The sequence below is a fragment of the Macrotis lagotis genome, chromosome 7 (genome assembly GCF_037893015.1).
Source record: "Macrotis lagotis isolate mMagLag1 chromosome 7, bilby.v1.9.chrom.fasta, whole genome shotgun sequence".
Taxonomy (NCBI): Eukaryota; Metazoa; Chordata; class Mammalia; order Peramelemorphia; family Peramelidae; genus Macrotis; species Macrotis lagotis.
The window spans coordinates 92,729,363-92,750,627 of NC_133664.1; the positions used below are offsets into that span (position 1 = coordinate 92,729,363).

General features: G+C 41.0%; 1 protein-coding gene across 8 annotated transcripts in view; it reads left to right on the top strand.

Moving 5' to 3' along the window:
- Positions 1-5,944: 5,944 nt before the first annotated feature.
- The window catches only part of KMT2C (lysine methyltransferase 2C), a 291,259-nt gene continuing 275,938 nt past the window's right edge, over positions 5,945-21,265 (top strand). For all 8 annotated transcript variants that reach the window (XM_074193304.1, XM_074193306.1, XM_074193298.1 and 5 more), the window contains exon 1: positions 5,945-6,132. In XM_074193304.1, coding sequence (XP_074049405.1) covers positions 5,960-6,132 — 173 coding nt within the window. In that variant the 5' untranslated portion in view covers positions 5,945-5,959. The remainder of the gene's footprint in view (positions 6,133-21,265) is intronic.

Here is a 21,265-nt window from a genome sequence, read left to right on the forward strand (position 1 = left end):
GTCACAGAGGACAAATAGAAGCTGGAATTGAGCTGATGTTGTGGGTGGGGGCTGGGAAACAGGATATGATGTAACAGAAGGATGCTTGGAGTTCAAGGTTGTCCTTTTGACTGGATGAAACCAATATTATGTAGTGGCATCTAACTTCCAGTCTAGAATCTACAAGCTTTGGAGGTTAACACTGAGGAAAAAGAAGTCATAAGGACATATACACACATACATATACACAAGTGTATACGAATGTATACATGCACGTATTATATATGTATAGTCACATGTATATACACCTGAATAAGTGTATATATATATATGTATATATATATATATATAAGATCTAGTTGTATTTATATCATGCTTATGTGTGTATATATGAGAGGTTGGGGGGTAGAGAGGGGAAGAGAAACAGGGAGGGAAAAAGAAAATATTTTGTTTGTGATCTATCAACTTGTTTATCAGGTTCTTTAAGGTCTCTTGATTTGTCTTTCATATTCTAAGACCTGTGAAACTATCACTGGCTGTTCAAAAGATTGAGATAGACAAAGACTGGACTAGGCAAGGGACTGAAAGATAATTGATGGTTCACAGACAAACATGAGAAATGAAAGACTGACTGATCTAAAGACAAAAATAGGGAGTTTCAGCCAAATTTTTTTAGATAGACTTTTGTAGAGTTGGAAAGTAGGAAGGATATATTACAGGCTCCCTATGTTCCATGCATTGTGCCAAGTTCAGGACAAACAAACAAGAATGATTGTTTTTTGCCCTCAAGGAGTTTATACTCTGAGGGGAAAGACAATATATATGAGTGTTAAGAAAGAAAGGATGGAGATATTCAGTGGGGAGGGACTTGGGGGAGAGACTGGCATGGTTTTGAAATCCAAAAAGTCAGGATAAAGTTTAGGAGTGAAATTAAGTCTAAGCTTTAGAGAAATGGGAGAAGGGGGACAGGTATTGTGGAAGGGTATTCCAGAGTGAGTGTAGGCAAAAGGGCTGTTAAAATATCCCAGAGTTAGGAGGCCTTAGACACTGAGGATGATCTAGTGGTTTTGAAGTTCAGTTTTGAAGTACAAAAAATCAGGAATAAGACAGGGAGAGGAAAGGTGAGAATAGAAGAAGGTAGGGATAGAAAAATAGATATCTAGAGGGATAGTGATATAGGAATAACTTTAAATTCATCTGTTTGTAGTTTTATAAAAAGGGAAGGCTTCTAGTCTTAATTCTTTTGAAATATCTTTCCCATCTACCCCTAGGAAAATCCTCTTCCTTTATGAGGTCTTAAGCAAAGACACCTTGGACAGCAGTAATTTTTGATGGAGACCTCTAGGATAGAAAAGTGGAAGTGTAGGATTTAAGAGCAGACAGAGATTGGCAAAAGAGCAAGGTACATATAAACTTTAGTATAGAAGACAGCTGAACTCTACTAAATTGTATTAGGGAAGATCCTGGGAATGTATTTCCTTTGCTTTAATGATAGAGATGCCCAAAAAGTAACTGAACTTTGATATTAACCATAATATGTGAAGACTATATAATCTATCTCTATCCATCCATCTATCTATCTATCTATCTATCTATCTATCTATCTATCTATCTATCTATCTATCTATCTATCATCCTATGTCTACAGGTGACAGATCCCTGTAAACAAAGGGGAAATATTTATTAGAAATTATTACTATAATAAAAACTTTTTAAAAAATATGCATTTAGAGAACATGTTACAACTCTATTTTGACTTTGGATACTCATCAAAACAATTTCTCTTAAGGCATGTTAAAACTAACTGAAAAATTCATAGCACCCTAAGTGTCATATACACAGATATTGTTGCTTTGGCTGAATTGCTCATGAATTTCCAGGAATATCTAGTGTAACAACTAGCATACTGTATAAACACATTGTATATGAATACATTGTATAAATAAGATACAGACTAGCTTATTCATTCTACAGTCTTTCACATTTCGAAAGATTGGTGGTTTGTGTTTTTTTTTGTTAATACTGAAAAAGCATTCCCCCTTTTTATGTGAAATGTGATAATTTTTTAATGACAATACATTATTTTGTCTCTAAGACTGTGCCTACACAGCACAAAAATGAAGTAATGTTGTAATTGCCAGGTTTAGTTTGATTCTTGTAGGTAGACCATCAAATGCCCCAAAATGACTATTTTTAGTGAATTATATGGTTTGACTGTTGATACAGATTAAGTTAACTGGTGTCAATCTTCACTTGATGGTATTCAAACATAGTTATAGCTATAATCACTTAAGTCATTTAATATAAATTTTATACTTTGCATAGATAGATTCTATGGCAGAGTTTGAAAAGCAAATTATTTCCTATTTTACCAACTAACATTGAATTTTTATTCTGAATGTAATTTTTGGCCTACTTCTAAGGGATAGCCATCAAATCAGTTTAATTTGTATGTGTATGTAACTACCAAGGGAATGAACCTAAGAAAGTTGCCTTTCCATTCATGCTGGCCATGAATTAGATTGGAATATAATTTCAATGATGACTTACACACAGATAGAGGTCTAGTTGATAATTTTTAAGGGAGGAAACTATGATTGCAAAAGGAAGTCAGCTGGTTAAGTAGTGAGTGCAAGGTATAAGCAGGTGGACAGCTTGAGTGGCACATGGACACTAGATTTGGAAGAACACCTCTAGCACACTGGATAGATCATATATGGGGGACATATGGGAGAAGAGGGGCAGGAAGGCACAATGAAGTTCTGGCTTGACCTACACTGATGAATTCACAAGGATGATAAAGGCAACTAGGTGGAGCAGTAGATAGAGGGCTGACTTTGGAATTAGGAGAACAGAAATTCAAACCTGGCCTCAGACACTTCACACTAATTAGTTGTGTGAACCTGGGCTAGTCACTTAATCCTGATTGCCTCAAATCTAGGGTCATCTCTGGTTGTCCTGATTTGTGTTTGGGCACTGGATCCAGATGACTCTGGAGGTGAAAGTGAGGCTTAACACAGCACCCCCTCACTCAAATCCAATTCATGTGCTTGTCATGACATCACGTCCCTGATGTCGAGGTCTTCTTGGAGAATGAAGAACAAACATTATTATTATTATTATTATTATTATTATAAGGATGATAGCTCATGGATCTATTGTAATATTAAAGCCAGGGCTACAACTATCTTTATTACCAGGAGAATCTGGGAATTTCCAACCTCTGCTGGCAAGGGTCTACTAGCTTAATCTATCCAGTAAGAACTTTATAGTATAATAGGAAGAAGGCTGACTGGAATCACAATGACTGAATTTGAATCTTTTATTATTTAACTGCCTTTGAGATCTTGGGGAAGTCATTTCACCTCTCTGGAACTCACTATCCTTATCTATGAAGTGGGGATGGTATTCAATTATATGATCTCTAAATATTATGTTTTGTCTCCTCAGTAAACATGCCATAACCCATGAATAGTGTGCCTTAATTAAATGCAAAAAAGCAATCTTATTTATATTTTCCCTGTTTATCAGTGAAGTTTGTTGTCCATCTGTTCTTTTTTTCCTTGACATCCATGTTTCCTTTCTTAACTATTAACCCCTGGAGGGTACGGAGTATGTCTTGCCATTTAAATAGTGATTTGGACCTGACAAAAACACAAAAGTATTTATTTTTGAGCACAACAATTTCATTTCTCCCATCCTCATTTCCTAACTGTCTCCCTATTTCATTGTTATTTTTAGATCACTGAAATAATTTTTGTAAATCATTTTTTATTTAATGCAAGTTCATAATATATCTATTATTAATTTTAAATGCCTAAATGTACATAAAAGTTGAGATGCTAGGGCTTATTTTGGTCATCTTTGTTTTTAAGCATGAACACTAGAGTAGCAATTTTTTTTTGTGTTAAAAAGGCAAAATCGGATAGCGATAGACTTTAGAGTCAGAATTTTGAACCCAAATAGAAAATTTTTACATTGTACTCAAAATGAATTTTAGATGAATAGCCCAGAATCTATGTATGAATTTGATGTTAAAATGTTGTAGCCTGTGCCAAATAAAGAAAGGATGGCGAGTGACTATTTCTATGAAAGTGATAGGCTCTAAGCCTTACCATTATGAGGATTACTTATATGATTCTGTCCTTAAGTGTTGTTTAGTTATTGTCTGTTGTTTTAAAGGCCAGGTTCTGTCAAACCTTCAACCAATTTGTTTAAAATTATCCCCTACTCTCAATAAAAACATCAAAGAGTTTAATAAAACTTTCAAAGGCTGTCAGAGCTGCTTCTCGTGTGATGTTGGACGAGGCCCTTAACTTCTTGGAGCTCTGTACGTGCCTTTTGCAAAATGAGGGACTTTAAGGCACCGACTAGTTCTCTTTAAAAATCGAAATTGGTTAGGATGGTGTGTCGCACGGCTGCTTCGTGTTAACTCGGTCAGGGGGCGGCATGTGTCCCGCGTGTGGCCACTTGCCCCGGGGCCCTCACCCTCACCCTCACCCTCACCCTCACCCTCTGGTGCTCGAGCTACAAAGGCAGCACAAGTTGCTTGTTACGTGATCACTCCTTCCGAGGGTCTCCTCGGGAGAAATCTAGAACCCTGGCGTTCTAGGGTTCCGGAGCAGGCGGCTCCCGCCGGCGGGGCTGCAGTCTTTCTGTTTGGGCCCCGCGGGCCACGTGTGTCGGAGGTGAGCCCCGGGGCCCGGCCCCGCTGGGCTGGGGTGGACCCGGCCCCTTTGTTTGGCCTCTCGGCGCTCCCCGAGGAGCCTGGCTGGGGCGGGGGGGGGGGGGGGGGGGGGCGCGGCCGTGGAGAAGTTCCCGTGAGTGCGGGGGGGGGGGACGGCCGGGCGCGAGTGGGGTCGGAGCGGGCTGCCTCCGGCGGGCTGCGCGGAGGGCGCGGGCGCGCCGGCCGGCGGGGGGGAGGCGGCGGCGTGGGCCGCGAGGCGCGCGTGGGGCGGCGCGCGGCGGGGCTCCGGCTCCGGCTCCGGCTCCGGCTCCGGCGCGTCCGCCCCGCAGCTTGGCGTCCTCCGAGCCCGAGCCGCAGCTGCAGCCTCCGCCGCGACGTCAGGGGGGAGGGGCGGTGGGGGCGGGGAGCAGCGGCGGGGGGAGGGGCGGTGAGGTCAGCGGCGGCGGCGGCGCGTCAGAGGGAGGCGGGGGAGCGGCGCAGGCGCGGAGCGAGCACTGTGAGTGGCGGCGGTGGGCGCCGGGGAGGGGGGGAGGGGGCGGCCGCGGGGAGAAGGGGGCCCCGGGGAGCCGGGGAGGGAGCCCGAGGCCGAGGGGCGCCGGGGTGTGGCGCGCGCGCGTGCGTGCGAGCGGCCCCCCGAGCCGCGGAGCAGCCCCCCGCGCCGGGCCCGGGCCGCGCGCCGCCAAACTTCCTCCCGCGCCCCGGGAGCGCCGGCGGAGCGGCCCCGACAGCCCGGCGCGGGGGGCCGGGGGGGCGCGGGGCGGGGGGCGCGCGCGCGGGGCCCGGGCCCGGGGCGGCGGGCGCCGGCGGCCCCGGGGCGGCAGCTGTCAAAACTTGGCCGAGTCCCGGGCCGGCCGCGGGGGGCGGGGGAGCCCCTTCCGGGAGGCCGCCCCGCCCCCGCCCCCGCCCCCCGCTCGGCCGGCCCCGCTCGGGCTCCGCTGGGGCTGCCCTGCCTCCGCCGCCTCCTCCCCCCGCGCGGCTCCGTCCCCTCCGCGGGGCCTCCGGGCGTGAGCGTGTCTGCGAGCGAGGCGGCGGGCGCGCGCGCGTGTGGGGCGCTGGGCCGCTCGCTGCTCGCTCGCTGCTCGCTCCATGGTGCCTCCTCCCCGGGCCCGCGCCGCCGCCGCCGCCGCCGCCGCCGCGCTCGGGGCCGCGGGCGATGCGAGAGGCTGAGCCCCGGAGCAGTCGCAGGAGCAGCCGAGGAGGCGGCGGCGGCGGCGGGAGGAGCCCGCGGGCAGCGGCAGCAGCGGCCGCGGGAGCACGGCCGGCGGGATCCATGCGTCTTTCCTGGTGACTAGGATGTCGTCGGAGGAGGACCGGAGCGGGGAGCAGCCCCGGCCGCCGCCGCCGCCGCCGCCGCCCGCGGAGGAGCCCGCGGCCCCGGCCGCCCCGAGCCCCGCCGCCGCAGACAAAAGACCTCGGGGCCGGCCTCGCAAAGATGGCGCTTCCCCTTTCCAGAGAGCCAGAAAGAAGTAAGTTGAGGGGGTGAGGGAGGCCGGCGGGCGGCCAGCCCCGAGCTCGGGGCCCCGAGCTGTCACTCGCCACCCCGGGCCCCCCGGCTACCCCGCCCCATCCCCCTCCCCGGCCCCCTCCCCGCCTCCCCCCCCGCCCGCGCCCTCTGGGGGAAGTGGGGGTGGGGAGAGCCGCCCGGGGCCTCCGCGGCCCCCCCCCCGCGTGTGCACCCCCCCCCGCTCCTGCCCTCCCTCCCCGCCCCCACTCGGGCCCGCCGGGCACCTCTCCCTGCCGGATGGGACCCCCCGGCCCGGCCCGGCGCCCGGGACTCCGGGGCCCCGCTTCCTCCGGACCGCGCCTGGGGACGCCCGAGCCACCGCGGCCCCACCAGAGGGGGGGGCGGCCCCGAGCCCCGGGTCGGAACCCGTGCGGCGGGGCGGCCCGGAGGGCGCCCTCCCGGCTGTCAGCCCGGCCCGGCCCGGCCCGGGGGGCCTCGTGGCGCCGGGGCCGGGGCCGGAGCCCGGGGAGCCCAGGCTGCTGTGCCCGCCCCCCGGCGGCGCTCCCCGAGGCTCCCCTGCCCCGCGCCCCGCGCCGCCTGTGTCTCTGCATTTCTGGGAGCTGGTTCCTTCTCCGGCCGGCCGTCCTTCCCTTCCTAAGAGTCGCCCGCGGCCAGCGGGGTCCCTGTAGCCCGGGGGTCCCTGTAGCCCGGGGGGGCTCCCTGTATGTAGCCCGGGGGGTCCCTGTATGTAGCCCGGGGGGGTTCCTGTAGCCCGGGGGGGCTCCCTGTATGTAGCCCGGGGGGGCTCCCTGTATGTAGCCCGGGGGTCCCTGTGGCTCGGGGGTCCCTGTAGCCCGGGCCTCGCAGCTATGGAACGGTTTTAATAGCGAAACGCAAAGACATTTCGGATATGTCAGGGGGTCGGGATTTTTTTTTTTTTTTTTTTTTTTTTTTTTTTTGGCGTTTTGGCTCATAGAAACTGGTCTTCTGACTGGCTTCGTGGCCACCCTGTTGGGAGGTCAGCGTAAAATCTGGCTTCGAGGGTCCGTGACAGGTAGACTTAGTTAGAAAGCCAGTGACAACAGCACTTGTTAAGAGGGTCTAAAAGTTCCACCAACTCCATGAGAGCTGTTCTCCTTATCGTTCTGTGGGACTCTTCAGCCTGGTGAGAATTATGGAAACTAATGTATATCCGGGTATTGTTACCTGTGGTATTTATCCTAAGACTTTCTACACGGCAGTCTTTTATTTTAACCTACAAGATGATCTCATTGGACAGTGTAACATGACATGGCATAAACTTTGTATGGGCTCCTTTTGTTATTTTGTTAGACTTTTGTTTGTGAATAAGTGACTGGCCTTGTCGGAGGCTTCATAAATGTTTGTTGATAGATTACATCAATAATCGTCACCAGGTTTTGAGGGAGGAAGTTAAAATTCAAACGTTCATTTAATTTTCTAGACCAAATCAGGAAAGATTTTTGCATCAGACATTCTATCTATAATACAACATATCGCACCCATTTGGATAAATTTGTCCTTTTCTTTTAATGAAATAATTTAAAGTAGGGAGAAAGCACATTTTAAAAAGTTGGTTTATTTTACCCTGTTTAAAAAATTTTTAACTTTTAAAACTTTTTGTATTTTGAAACCAACATAGAATGAGCACGGCATAGGATCTCTTGGCTATTTTTTAAAGCGTAGGTCATTTTTACTGGGTATTACTTCTGATGGGGTACACTTGTTTAGATATGTATTTAAACATTTGTAACGTTTATCTGATATTTTTATTCAACTTAAAATTTAAGGTACTGAAATGAGCATGTTACAGTAAGACAGCTTTTAAATGAACTGAGATGCTTAAAGACATTCATCATCTTAGGTATACTCATTTTTAAGTCATATTTTCTTGTCAAAGGAGAAAAAAAACTTAGTAAAAAGGTTTCAAACATTCTGGACACTTGAGAAAACCATATGACACATTCTAATGGTAAAAAATTTTGAAACATTTTGAAAAAGGAAATTAATATTTGTAAAGCAGTACCGTATTTCTCAGTAAAGAATGAATGAGACTGGTTTCTTTATCCTTTTAGGATAACAGGTATTTGACTTCAATACTCTTTGACTCAAAAAAAATGACACTTTTTTGTGATTCTAATAATCCTATGAGTATGACATTTTTTTCTTTCTTTTGAGAGGTGTTTTTTTTTTTTTTTTTTAGTTTGAGTAGTAAACCTTAGTCTTTGAAGCAGGATCAAAACCTTTCTTAATATTTCCTGTCAGTGGAAACTAATACAAAAATTCTCTAGTACTAAGTTTTTGTTGTTTTTGTATGTATGATTTTCAGTTGTATTTTCTTTCAGTTTGAACCCAACCAGGAAAGATGTAATTGGGCAGGACCTTGAAAGTGAAACTAACTGTTAGACACATGAATTAGACCTTTAATAGCTAAAAGTCTTGATATTGTGAAATCATGCCTAATAATTAAAAAATAAATTAGTAAGATGTCATGGGTAAAATCCTTTATAATGTGAAATCTGTAAAGAATTTGAAATGAAACTTTTCTAAAGTCTGATATTAACTTTATATAGGTAAAAAGCCCCTAAAAGTCAATAGCAAACCTCAACCATTTTTTTGGGGGGGGGGGTCGGGTGGGATTGTTTTCCTGATGAATTAAAGCAGGTAAGGAAATGCTTTCAGCACTTATTTTTCTCCCATTAGCTATTTAGGTTTTTTTATTTGTTAGGTACCATTTAAAAAAAATCCCCAGGCAATCTAATTGTTGGTATGGTATTAACTATAATTGTGTCAAATTATGCTTATTATAGTCAAGGACTCTGAATTAGGCTATTAGTCTTAGGACAGAGTTTTAAAAAAAAAAAGTGTATTGAGTTAGACTTACCTTGTTGAGATTTCCATGTGGAATGGCAAAAGCTTATTTTGTCTGCATTTTAAATATGGCAGTTAGGAATTCAGATTAACTAGTATAGAAAAATGGAGGAGTTGATATTGATGCAGGTACAAATACTGGTTAAGAAATCCCAGTACTATTGGTACTGGGCAAAGGAATCTGTTGCAAAGTTGCATTTTTTCCTCCCCCTCTCAATGTAAGGGAGTTTTTTTTTTTAAATAAAATGTTGAGAAGTTCAGAGTAGCATAAGTTTTATGTCACAAAATTAATTCAATAAGGAGTAAAATTCCAGCACTGTCTACCAAGCTAATAAAGTATTCTTTAAGAAAAGGTGAAGAACTTCCCCTGACCTTTTATAAATGACCAGCCTATGCCCTGAAGCGTGGGGGAAGGGAAATTCCTGCTATTGGAGAACTACCTTGAGAATTATTGCTGCTGTAGAAAATAATTTAGGAATTGAATTCTGATAATACCATCCAAAGAATGGGTTTGGTGGTGTTGATGGGGGGGGGGCTGAGAAAGAATGAGTATATAGCTTGATGAGTGTTTATCTATAAATGAAGATGGAGAAAGTAAGGGAAATTTTTCACTGCTCCTTTATGATATTTATGGTATAGAACAAAGATGTCACTGGTAATCAATATCGTTTTTTGCTTAGAATGATACAGAAACTTCACCTATATTTCTTGAGAGGGAGCTCTTATGGTAGCCTTTTTTGTAACAAGTATTTCTCAAAAATAAATTAACTGAAAAATTGATATGATGAACTTGACACTGATAAAAAGCAGGTGATTTTTTTATCTGATTTTGTTTTTAGCTCTGCATAGTTATTCAAGTGCCTTGTTAAATATAATTATGTGTATAAAATATGTAACCTATTTTCCAATTTGGATAGAAAAAAAGTCGCTATGAGGTATATTGGGACAGTGTATATCAACAGATCAGCTCATAATTGAAATTAAGACTAGAAAAATTGTAGGAATTCTATTTCAAATAAATTTTGAGTTGTCAAATTCCCAAGCTTTTCTTTATCCAGATACTTGATTTCATTAACTAGCAATTGGGGCTTTTTTGCCCTCCTATTCCAAATATGATGTCACTACATTTTTTTTTTTTTAGGTTTTTGCAAGGCAAATGGGGTTAAGTGGCTTGCCCAAGGCCACACAGCTAGGTAATTATTAAGTGTCTGAGACAGGATTTGAACCCAGGTGCTCCTGACTCCAGGGCCAGTGCTTTATCCACTGTGCCACCTAGCCGTCCCTTGTTTTTCTTCTTTATTGATTCTCTTCAGTTTGAATTATCCATTTTTAGGAAAGGGAATTTTAGTACAGAAAAAATGTCATCTTAGAATTTTTTTAGTTTTATGCCTTAATGTCAGGATTGGTAATTTCCAGGATATAAGGTTAGAATGCAGCATTCAGAGCAGGACACTTCTACTTGTTCACTCCTTTTAAATTTATAGATTAAACCACAAGCCTTGGGTCAAGTTTCCTATGGAGAATTCAAATCTATTAAAAATCCACTCACAGTTATAACTCAGAGGAGTTTTCTTTTTAAATTGCTAGTAAGAGCTTTATCTAATGCTTTTAAGATTTGCATAGCACTTGATAACTATTACCCTATCTCAAAACAACCTTGCTATTAATCTCTTATTTTACAAATTATGGAACTGAGGTGTAGAACAAGGTTAAGTGACTTGCTCAGGCTCACATATTCATGTTAGTATCTGAGCTAGGATTTTTAACCATGGACTTCTTGACTCCAGATTGAGTGTTTTATCTTCTGTACAATCTAGTTGCCATCTAGACTCTTAAAGATTTCTTTCTAAGACCAGATTTTAGTTATTAAAAACAAAAACTTCCTCCTCTACTGTAATGCTCCTTCATTGATCAGAGCCTTAGACTGAATTTGATTGCTTTAATGGGATGTAGCTAGACATCCTTAATTCTGCATTTGTCTTTCTGTGTTTTGTTTCATTCCCTTTCTCTTTATTTTTCCACTCCCCACAAAAATAATTTTCTTCTCCATTTTCTTTTACTTTTGATTGCTTCTTTACTTCCCCTATTCTTTTTTCTTTTTTTTTGGAAATTTGATTATTGAAATTTTGTTGATTAGACATTTTTATATTACTTCTTTCCCAGAGTATCTCTGAAGTTTCCATGTCATTTTTTAAACAAAAATAAGAAAGAAAAATTTCAGCAAAAGTAATCATTATATTGCAAAAATCTGAATGCATAGGTACTGTTATCTATTCCCTTCAAAGAGTGGGTTTCAGGCCCCCCCCCCCCCCCAATAGCACTTCTTTGGAGTCCCAATTTCCTTCCTTATTTTAATTCTGCCATGCAGCCTACTAGGATTTCTTGGCAGCATAAAACCAATGGAGTGAAATACTAATAGAAGCTAACATTTACATGATGCTTTAGAGTTCTGTAAAGTACTTTCCTTACATGATATCATTTGGTCTGACTCTGGTGGTCTGTGTTAGTCTGGGAGATCAGAATCAAACTTGTTTTTGGAGGTGACATCAGAGAAATTTTAGACTGGAGAGAGACAACTGTTATTAGTAATGTTAGCCTCTTTATTTGAAGTATGTTAAAGAAATAACAAAATTCAGAGCAGTTAGACTTTACCTCTCTAGATTTTTCAAGGCATTTGAAGGATAAGGGTGTAGGAAACAGTTTCTAATTGACTTTATAGCTGTTTTTACTTCTGATGATGAGAATGCTCTCTTCTCCAGGGCACTCTAGATATGTTGTCAGTGTCAAATATGCATTCAGATTGGTAGTTGTGGTGTGATCTTATATAGTTTGGGATATTTGGCTATTATGTATTGCTTAGTTCAAATTTTAAATGTCTATACAGAGCACTGGGTTAGGTGGTGCATAAGAAAATGCAATTGCATAAAAAAAAGTACAAAAATACGGTTAATTGGTCGAGGGAGAAAGCATTAGAGATAAGGAAGATAATCTCTTAGATGACTATAACAATTAAAATGATCCTTAAAGGACCAGATTTTGAGAGGCAGAAGTGAGGGGACATATTTGAGGCATGGTAAAAACTTGTGTAAATGGTTGGAAGCTGAAGTTGGGTTAAATAGTTCATCTTTTTTTGAACATGAAATGCTCAAAGTGGTATAATAAGATATGTTTGGAAAAATAGATTGACTCAGACTATGGAGAGACTTAAAGCTTAGGTTGAGGAGTTTGTTTTATTTAGGTTGTTGTTGGCTTTTATTTTGAAAATAAGGTTAAACCTGAACATGGATTTTTTGGGCTAAGGGGAGGCAGCAGTTGGATGTATTTTGTCCTTTTGGTAATGGAGTTGGGGGAGAGAAATAAACACTACTGGGGAAGGGAGAGACTGGGGGCAGGGGAGCCAATTAGTACACAATTAAAATAATCTCGTATAATGGTGGTATGAACTAGAGTGACAAAGCAAATAGAGTAACAATCAGTACTTTAGGATACAAGCTAGGATGACAGAATAAAAATATTCAAAAAAAGGGGGATTGTGAGGGGGTGGGAGTAGAAATTTAAGTGATAGGTGTTCATGGGAAGCATATATCTGTTAGAGCTGGTAGAACTCTTTCATTTTCTCTTGTCTATTCTCATCATTTTACGATTAAAGGAACTGCTATTCAAAAGTAAAGTAACTTACCAATGGTTGTGTAGTAACAGAATGGTGACTCAAAAAACTGACCTTTCAATTTCAAGTATAGTGTTTTTTCCACCACATCTTGGGAACAATATTACAGATAATATGTTTCTGGGCAATCAAACTTCAGATTATAGAAACTTTAAAGTGAAAGGTAGTACTACCCTCTGTAGAAAGTGGACAATTTAGAAGAAGAGCAAGTTGGGGAGGGGGCTGGTTGTGGGCAGAGAATTGCCATTTCTGACATGATTTCAGTGAAATATCCACTCATACATTTCCAGCAAACACTTGTGGGTATAGGACTGGAGTTTGGGAGAGATTAGGGCTAGATTTATTGATCTGGGAGTCATCTGCATACAGATGATAATTAAACCTATGGGAACTAATGAGATTAAAAAGAAAATGTAGAAGGCTCAGAATAGAACCTTGGGGGACACACATACTTGGGGGGGGGGTAGGAGAGTAATGATGAGCTAGGGAGGTTGAGAAATGATGAAACAAGTGAGAAGAGAAGAATGTTAGAGAAGTTCAAGAGTGAATGAGTTAGAAAGGCCATGTGTAGTCAACAGCATCAAAAGTTGTAGAAGGTCCAGATAGGAAGAGGACTAAGAAAGGTCACGGACAACTTTGAAGAGAGAGCAGTTTGATTTGAGAAACTGGAGTAAAAACCACCATGGAAGAGATAGAAAAATGAGTAAAAAGGTAAATAATTAGAAACAAGAGATGAGTGTCAATTACTTTTCTTAGAGGGTGACTTTGAAAGGTAGAGGAAGAAATGATTAGAAGGCATAGGGGCAAATTTAAAGTTGGGGAAATTTAATAGCAATAATGATAGCTGGTATTTATATAGTGGCTGCTATATGTCGGGTATATCTTTTTTATTATTGATTTTGAGTTTTCCAATTTTTCTTTCCAATCTTGCCCCCCCCCCCGAAAGCTCAGGTATGATATTAAATGCTTTGCAAATAATATTTTATTCTTACAGCAATGCTACACTGCAAGTGCTATTATTATCCAAATTTTATAGTAGAGGGGACTAAGGTAAAAGGTTTAAGTGATTTGCCTAAGGTCACAAGGATATTAAGTGTCCAAAATCAGACTTAGACTTTGAAGGCAAAGCAAATAGTAGCATTCTACTACACTAATTTCTAAGACTGATTTCCTGGATTTGTTGACTTGTACTGAAGAAGGAAGTGAAGGAGAAAGAATCAGGCATTCTAAGATTCCTATTTTTGGCTAGGAATAATGATTCTATTAATATGGAAATCAGGAAATAGTATGGAAATCAGGAAAACTAATTATTAAAAGACAAGATAAAAGATAGGAGAAATATTTGGTGTTGAACCTGCTGATTTTGAGATGAACACATATAAGATGTGTTTGTTGTGTGTAAATAAAAATTAGAAGAGAATTCTCTATCAGACACTTGGAAGTATAAAACATTTAGAGACTTGGAGGGAAGATTTGATCTGGGGGCATTGTCCAGGAAGAGGTCATGGTTTGAACTCTGAGACCTGGGGAAGAGCTCAAATTGAGAAAGTGGAAAAGGATCATAGCAAGTTCATTAGGGTCATGATGTAAATTTGTAAAGAATTTTTAAGGTCATCATCCAGTCCAACTACTGATTACAGACAGGTGAGTAGACTTTTTTTTTTTTACTTAAAGTAGATTAGTCAGTAACTGACAAAAAAAATTAGAACCTCGGTTTTCTGACTCTTGTGTAGTTTTTTTTGGGGGGGGTCAGGTTGTTCGACAGCTAGAAGAGTAATCAGGGTGGGGCAGCTAGGTGGAACAGTGGATAGAGTACCAGTCCTGGAGTCAGGAGGACTGGAGTTCAAATTCGGCCTCAGACACTTAATTAAAAAAAAAGAGTAACCAGGGTATAGTAGAAAGAGTGTTGAACTTGTCTGAAGACCTTAGATGTAGTTCAGTTGTACTGCTTAATAGTTTAGCAACCTTGGGCAAAAACAATATAATCGGCTGAGACCCAGATTTCTGAGTCAGTATCAATCAAGTACTTTGACTAGGGATTGTACATGATAAATAACAGGAACAGAAACTCAAACCAAACCCTTTATACATGTTTATCCCTAAATAAATGGGGGGGGATAAAAACATCATGTCTATTGAATTAACTACAGACCTGTTTTTTTAAATGACAACGCAAAAAACTAGATGTGATTTCCTAGAAGAAATAGAATACTCAATAAAATAAAATAGAAAACTATTTTAAAAGTTGGTTGTTTGAATAATGTTCTTCCCTGTTACTTAGCTGACTTTCAATAAAGTATTACTGATATTGTTGTTTAGAATACAGATCTCTGTCCATGTAAAGGAACATGAAATAGAAAAGGAAATAGGTTGCCCTGTAACAATGGAAAACACACTAGAGAAGTAGTTATCTATTTTCCCTCTTAATTGTTGCCAGCAAGATTCTTGCACAGTCTTCCTTAATAGCTTGATTTCTCACTGCCAGAGATGATCATCTACCTGAGATTTGGGGTGACTTCAAAAAGGATTAACATTTCCTTGATCTGACCAAAGTCATAAGGGTCTGGGTAAGATCATGGCAAAATTTGGGTGCCTGGAGTTCATAGGATTATATGTCATTTTCATGATGGCATGCCTGCTTGGGATCTGAATAATTGATGATACTCTTGTGCTTTCCGAGTTAGCAATGGAGTGAAACAAGACTGTGTGCTTCCTCATATACTTTTTAATGTCAGACACTTTTTTTTTTTTGCAAGGCAATGGGGTTAAATGGCTTGCCCAGCTAGGTATTAAGTGTCTGAGGCCGGATTTGAACTCAGGTACTCCTGACTCAAGGGCTGCTGCTCTATCCACTCCACCATCTAGCTGCCCCAGTGTCAGACACTTTAAAGGTCAGCTACCTTGCTGATGGCAAATTATATAACTTGAAAAGGCTATAAGCCTAGACTAATGTGGAGGTTGAGTTGGTGCCTGACTTTTTGTTCACAGATGATTTGTGTACTCAAAGTATCCTCTAAGGCAGAGATGCATCAGAATATGAATCAGTAATCTGCTTGTATTAATTTTGACCTGATAATTAACACAAATAAAACAGAGGATCAGCACCATGTCAGCACCACACCATCCATATGTGGACCTATCAGTTGTATCAAATGGAAAAATTTTGAATGCTGTAGTTAAGTTCCCTTACTTTGGCAGTACACTTTCCAGCGATGGACACATAAATGATGAGGTTGACACATGGATTCCAGAGCTAGTTCAGTGTTTGGGAGGCTTGGAAGATAATGTAGGAGAGGAGATTTATTAGACTACCTGCCAAACTGAAGGTTTTCTCACAGTTGTGCTGACCTCATTGTGTATTCCTGTGAAACTTGGGCTATCTACCAGTTCCATGCCAGGAAACTGAATCTCTTCCATTATTTAAATTGTTGTAGGAAGATTCTGAAGATCACCTGGCAGGAGAAGATGCAAACACTGAGGTCCTTTCTTGAGCTGAGCTGTCAAACTCTCAAATTCTGGTACAGAGAGTGCAACGTTGATGGGCTAGTCAGGTTGTTAGAATGTCAAACACAAGAATGCCTAAAAGACTTTTATTATATGGAGAACTTACTCAGGGCAAGTGTGGTCAGAAGTGAGACAAAGGCAGTCTCAGGGTCTCTCTGAAGAACTTTGGAATTGATATTTGCATTCAAGAGATGCTGACACAAGTCCACTTAGCATAGTGGATCTGCTTCAAATACGGCCTATGCTCTAAGAACAAAGAAAAACTGCTGTTGCTGAAAAGAAATGAGGGGATGTGCAAGTTTAGAGACATCTTCGTTCCGAATGTTCATATGGACTATTTGTGCCTGACCTCTTGGGCAGAGCTTTCTGAGCGCTGCCACAGTCAGACACACTGTACCTTGACTCCAACATAGAGTTATCATTTTGATATTCTTCTGAGCACAAAGGACAGCAATGGTTGTAGCCATTTCCTCCTGTGATCCTTTTGCTTCTTTGTAGACTTTTCACCTAATAATCTATTTGACTAAAGTCATAGTGAAATCTAAAGGAGGTGAGTAGAGAAAATTCCTATTTGTTGGTAGAATGGCTATGACAAATCTCATGGGTTTGGACAAAATTCAAGTGTGTTTTTTCACATTCTTCTATGATTCTAGGTTTTGAAAACCCTTTAGTAGGAGAGAAGATGCTAAGAGGAAAACCCTTTCATTTCCTATTGATAATAGCTATATTTTTCTATTTAAATCAGTAAACATTTTTTATATGTGCTAAGTGCTGAAAATAAAAATAAGGTAAAGACAATTTCTGACCTCACAGGTGAGCAGGAGGAAAGAACTTCTAGAGAAAGCTGGAAGGGAATTGTGGGCAGATATCAGGTTGAATATTTTTTTTTTTAAGTTTTACAAGGTAATGGGTTTAAGTGACTTGCCAAAGGTCACACAGCTAGGTAATTATTATGTATCTGAGGCCAGATTTGAACTCAGGTTCTTCTGACTCCAGGGTTGGTACTCTATCTGCTGTGCCACCTAGCTGCCCCCAGGTTGAATATTCTTCCATGGAATTGAGAGCAGACAAGAGTTGTTGATGAAAATGGAGTGAGCTGCAAAATCAAGGTTCTGCCCTTTCTTAAGTGAGACTTGGGGGGGATGAAGCCGAATACTCTGCCTACATCTGGGCAGTCAGAGGGAGGGAGGAATTAAGGGAGGTGGGAAGGTTCTAAGCTTGTTCAGGACCCATAGATTTTGAATAGGAGGCAGCTAGGTGATGAACTGGCCCTGGAGTCAGGAGGATCTGAGTTTAAATCCAGTCTCAAGACACTTAATAATTACCTAGCTGTGTGACCTTGGGCAAGTCACTTAACCCTATTGTCTTGCAAAAAAAAGGCCCAGTTAATAGATTGATGAGGAGGTTGCTGGTGATCTCCTAGGAAGAACATATTGTTCAGATTTGGAACCTAGCAGAGCTGCAGATTCAAGGTGGAGAAATCTTCAAAGTCTACGTTTTGCCTGCTTTAAGGTTGAAAAGTGGTATATGATGCTCAGTGAAATGGAGTTTTAAATAGTCTTTCACTTTAAGAGATCCAAGTTTTGTTTTGTACTTTTATTTTAATTTTAATTTTTATTTTCATTTTTGCAAGGCAGTTAAGTGGCTTGCCCAAGGCCACACAGCTAGGTAATTATTAAGTGTCTGAGGTATTTTTTTTTAATTAAAGATTTTATTTATTTTGAGTTTTACAATTTTTCCCCCAATCTTACTTCTCTCCCCCCACCCCACACAGAAGGCAATTTGCCAGTCTTTTACATTGTTTCCATGGTATACGTTGATCCAAATTGAGTGTGATGAGAGAGAAATCATATCCTTAAGGAAGAAACATAAAGTATAAGAGATAGCAAGATCAGACAATAACGTTTTTTTTTTTTCTCAAAGGGAATAGTCCTTGAACTTCGTTCAAACTCCACAGTTCTTTCTCTGGATACAGATGGTATTCTCCATTGCAGACAGCCCCAAATTGTGCCTGATTGTTGCACTGTTGGAATGAGCAAGTCCATCAAGGTTGATAATCACCCCCATGTTGCTCTTAGGGTGTACAGTGTTTTTCTGGTTCTGCTCTTCTCACTCAGCATCAATTCATGCAAATCCCTCCAGGCTTCCCTGAATTCCTGTCCCTCTTGGTTTCTAATAGAACAGTAGTGTTCCATGTTTTGTATTGTTGAGGCATATTCATTTATTATGAGGAATTTTTGTAATATTCAAAAGATTTATATAGTCTTAATGTAGAATATGAAATATTTGTAGGTAAGGGGGATAAATGGAAGTAGAGAAACTAGGGAGCTTTGATCAAGGTGGTTTGTTAGAAGCAAATTGAAAGCTCAGTGGTAACACACACACACACACACTTTAAAAAAAAAATTTTTTTTAAAGGCAATGGGGTTAAGTGGCTTGCCCAAGGCCACACGGCTAGGTAATTAAGTGTCTGAGGTCGGATTTGAACTCCTGACTCCAGGGCCTGTGCTCTATCCACTGCGCCACCTAGCTGCCCCCTACACACACACGCTTTTAATCCCAGGAACAGGCTAAGGTTAGAAGATCCTGTGAGCTTGTGAGCTCTCTGATCTACTTCAGTATAATGTTCATCATTGGAGCTGGTTGGCTTTCTCTCGGGCTGATGAGCAGTGGGATAGGCCTGTGAGTAGGACAATGGGTTTCTAGTCTGGTTGTGTTGGGGATTTAGTCTTTAAGAGAAAAAAAAAAGCAAAACTCAACTTGATAAAAAGTACTCTTCCCCACTATTTATACTGACTTACTTTGTTTTAAGAGGTAACCAAACAGGCCTTTTTTTTTTTTGGTGGGGGGGAGGGAGGGAGATGATTCTGTCTATCCATTTTAGTTCATTTATGTTTTACTGTGATCTTCAAAGACAGAATTAAATATAGTTAGTTGGCTAGAGGTTTTATTTATCTTTGCTTATGGCAAGTTAATACTCATAGAGTGATAGAACCCTAAGAAAACAGGGGCTTTTTTTTTTCTTCCATTGAAATTTGCAGAAATTTAAAAAAAAACCATCAAAAATTTCATACAGCACATGTTACAGTAGAATATCCTATCTGGAACTTTGGGAGACATGAGTTCTACTTCTGACTCTACCAGTCTCTATCAGTGCTATTACTCTAATTTATTCTCATTTATATAATCTTTCAAAGTTTGCTAAAGAACTCTCTTTGGAATGACCCCATGAGGCAGATATTATGGTTGTTATTCTTGTTTTATAGATGGAAAAAAAAACCATACAATGTAAGTAGATAATTAATTGACTTGTCTATGGTCAGGCAATTAGTAAAGTACCAGAACTTAAACTAGAGTATAGCCTTTTTATGATACCATAGTATTCCTTTCAAAAATTCATACAGGACTTGACTAGGTAATATTATTGACTGTCATGAGAGGAACTACATTTCTTCTAACTCTAAAATTCTATGACACTTAGAATGAGAAAGTAACAAGTATGCAAATAATAAAATATATTTTGTTATGGTTTATTGTACATTTTTTGCAACATTTTCATTTTTAATAGTTTGGTGAATCTGTTGTACCAGTTTTCCAAAATTTCATTTTTTAAAGATTAAGCATACATTAGTGACCTAGAATGTGGTTTGAATGGTCTTACAGTTTTGTATGTAACTTTTTTGGCAACAATGCTGGAGGGTTTGCCATTTCCTTCTCCATCTTATTTTACAGATTAGGAAACTGAAGCAAATAGGTTAGGTAACTTTCCCTGAATCATACAGTTAGTTAAGTGGCTGAGGCAAGATTTGAAGTCAGGAAGATATACCTTCCTGACTTCAGGCCTGTACCTACTATCTAGTGGGTAGCTGGGTATAGTAGTAGTTGGGGTGTTGGAAAAGAGGAAAGTATGGAAAGAAAAGACTTTCTAGAGGGAAAATAGGTATTCAGTTTGAAAATGATACATTTTTTTTAGGTTGAAGAAAATTTTAGCCAGCATTTCATTATAAATATCTGATAAATTTGAGAATGTTCCTTTATGTATATTGATATTATGTTGAGTCAGTAAGCATTTTTTTTTTAATGCCAGCTATTTGTCCAAAGCTTTATTAAGGCACTTTCTAGTTCATTGTTAGGAACTGTTGTTGAAGATAGGATTACTAAAATGCAAATATATGTTTTTTTTTTGTGTGTGTGTGTGTGTGTGTGCATATATGTGTGTGTATGTGTATGTTTATTTTTATACATATGTATAAAATGCGTGTGTGTTTGTAAAATGCATACTTTTTATATCTTAAGATTTTCTGGTACTTTTCTAATTTCAAGCAAGCTTGATTAAAAATAAAAATAAAATTTCCTTCAAAGAATTTGTTAAAAAGATTACATAATTATATCTCCTTTCTTTACATAGTCCTGATTTTTGGTTCAAAGTATATATTCATAAATGTGTAAGGATGTATTTCTTGACATGTCAAAGGGGAAATTTGGACTTAAAGAAGAGGCAAGAAACTTAGTTTTTGCAAGGCAATGGGGGTTAAGTAGCTTGCCCAACGCCACATAGCTAATAGGTGTCTGAGGCAGAATTTGCTCTGGTACTCCTGACTCCAGGGCTAGTGCTCTATCCACTGCGCCGCCTAGCCGCCCCAAAGAAACTCTTTAAGTTGTCAGCTTAAGCAGTTACCCTTTATCACAACCTAGTGACAAGGAGACATATATATATATATCCCTGACCATGGTTTTCAGTTCTCTTACTGATATTTGAGAATTCTATGGGAATTCTGTGGGAATTCTGTAATAAAAGGCTTTTTCTGATTCTGACTCACTTTTGAGAGACTACCACCCCTCATTTGTAGTTGGTTCTTTGAATAAAGAAGCCTGTAACTCTGGCTCAGACACCTGTCATCTCACTATGATGATCTGACTTTAAACAGATTTCCCATCCTTTTTATTTTATCCTTATTCCAAATTGTTCTTTCTCTGGAAGGGTAGCAGAAATAACATCTATTTCTGATGTGCAATGTAGACATTTCCTTATGTAAATGTACTTTTCATTTACATTTATCTGGATAATAAAAATAACTGCAACTTAATTTCTAGT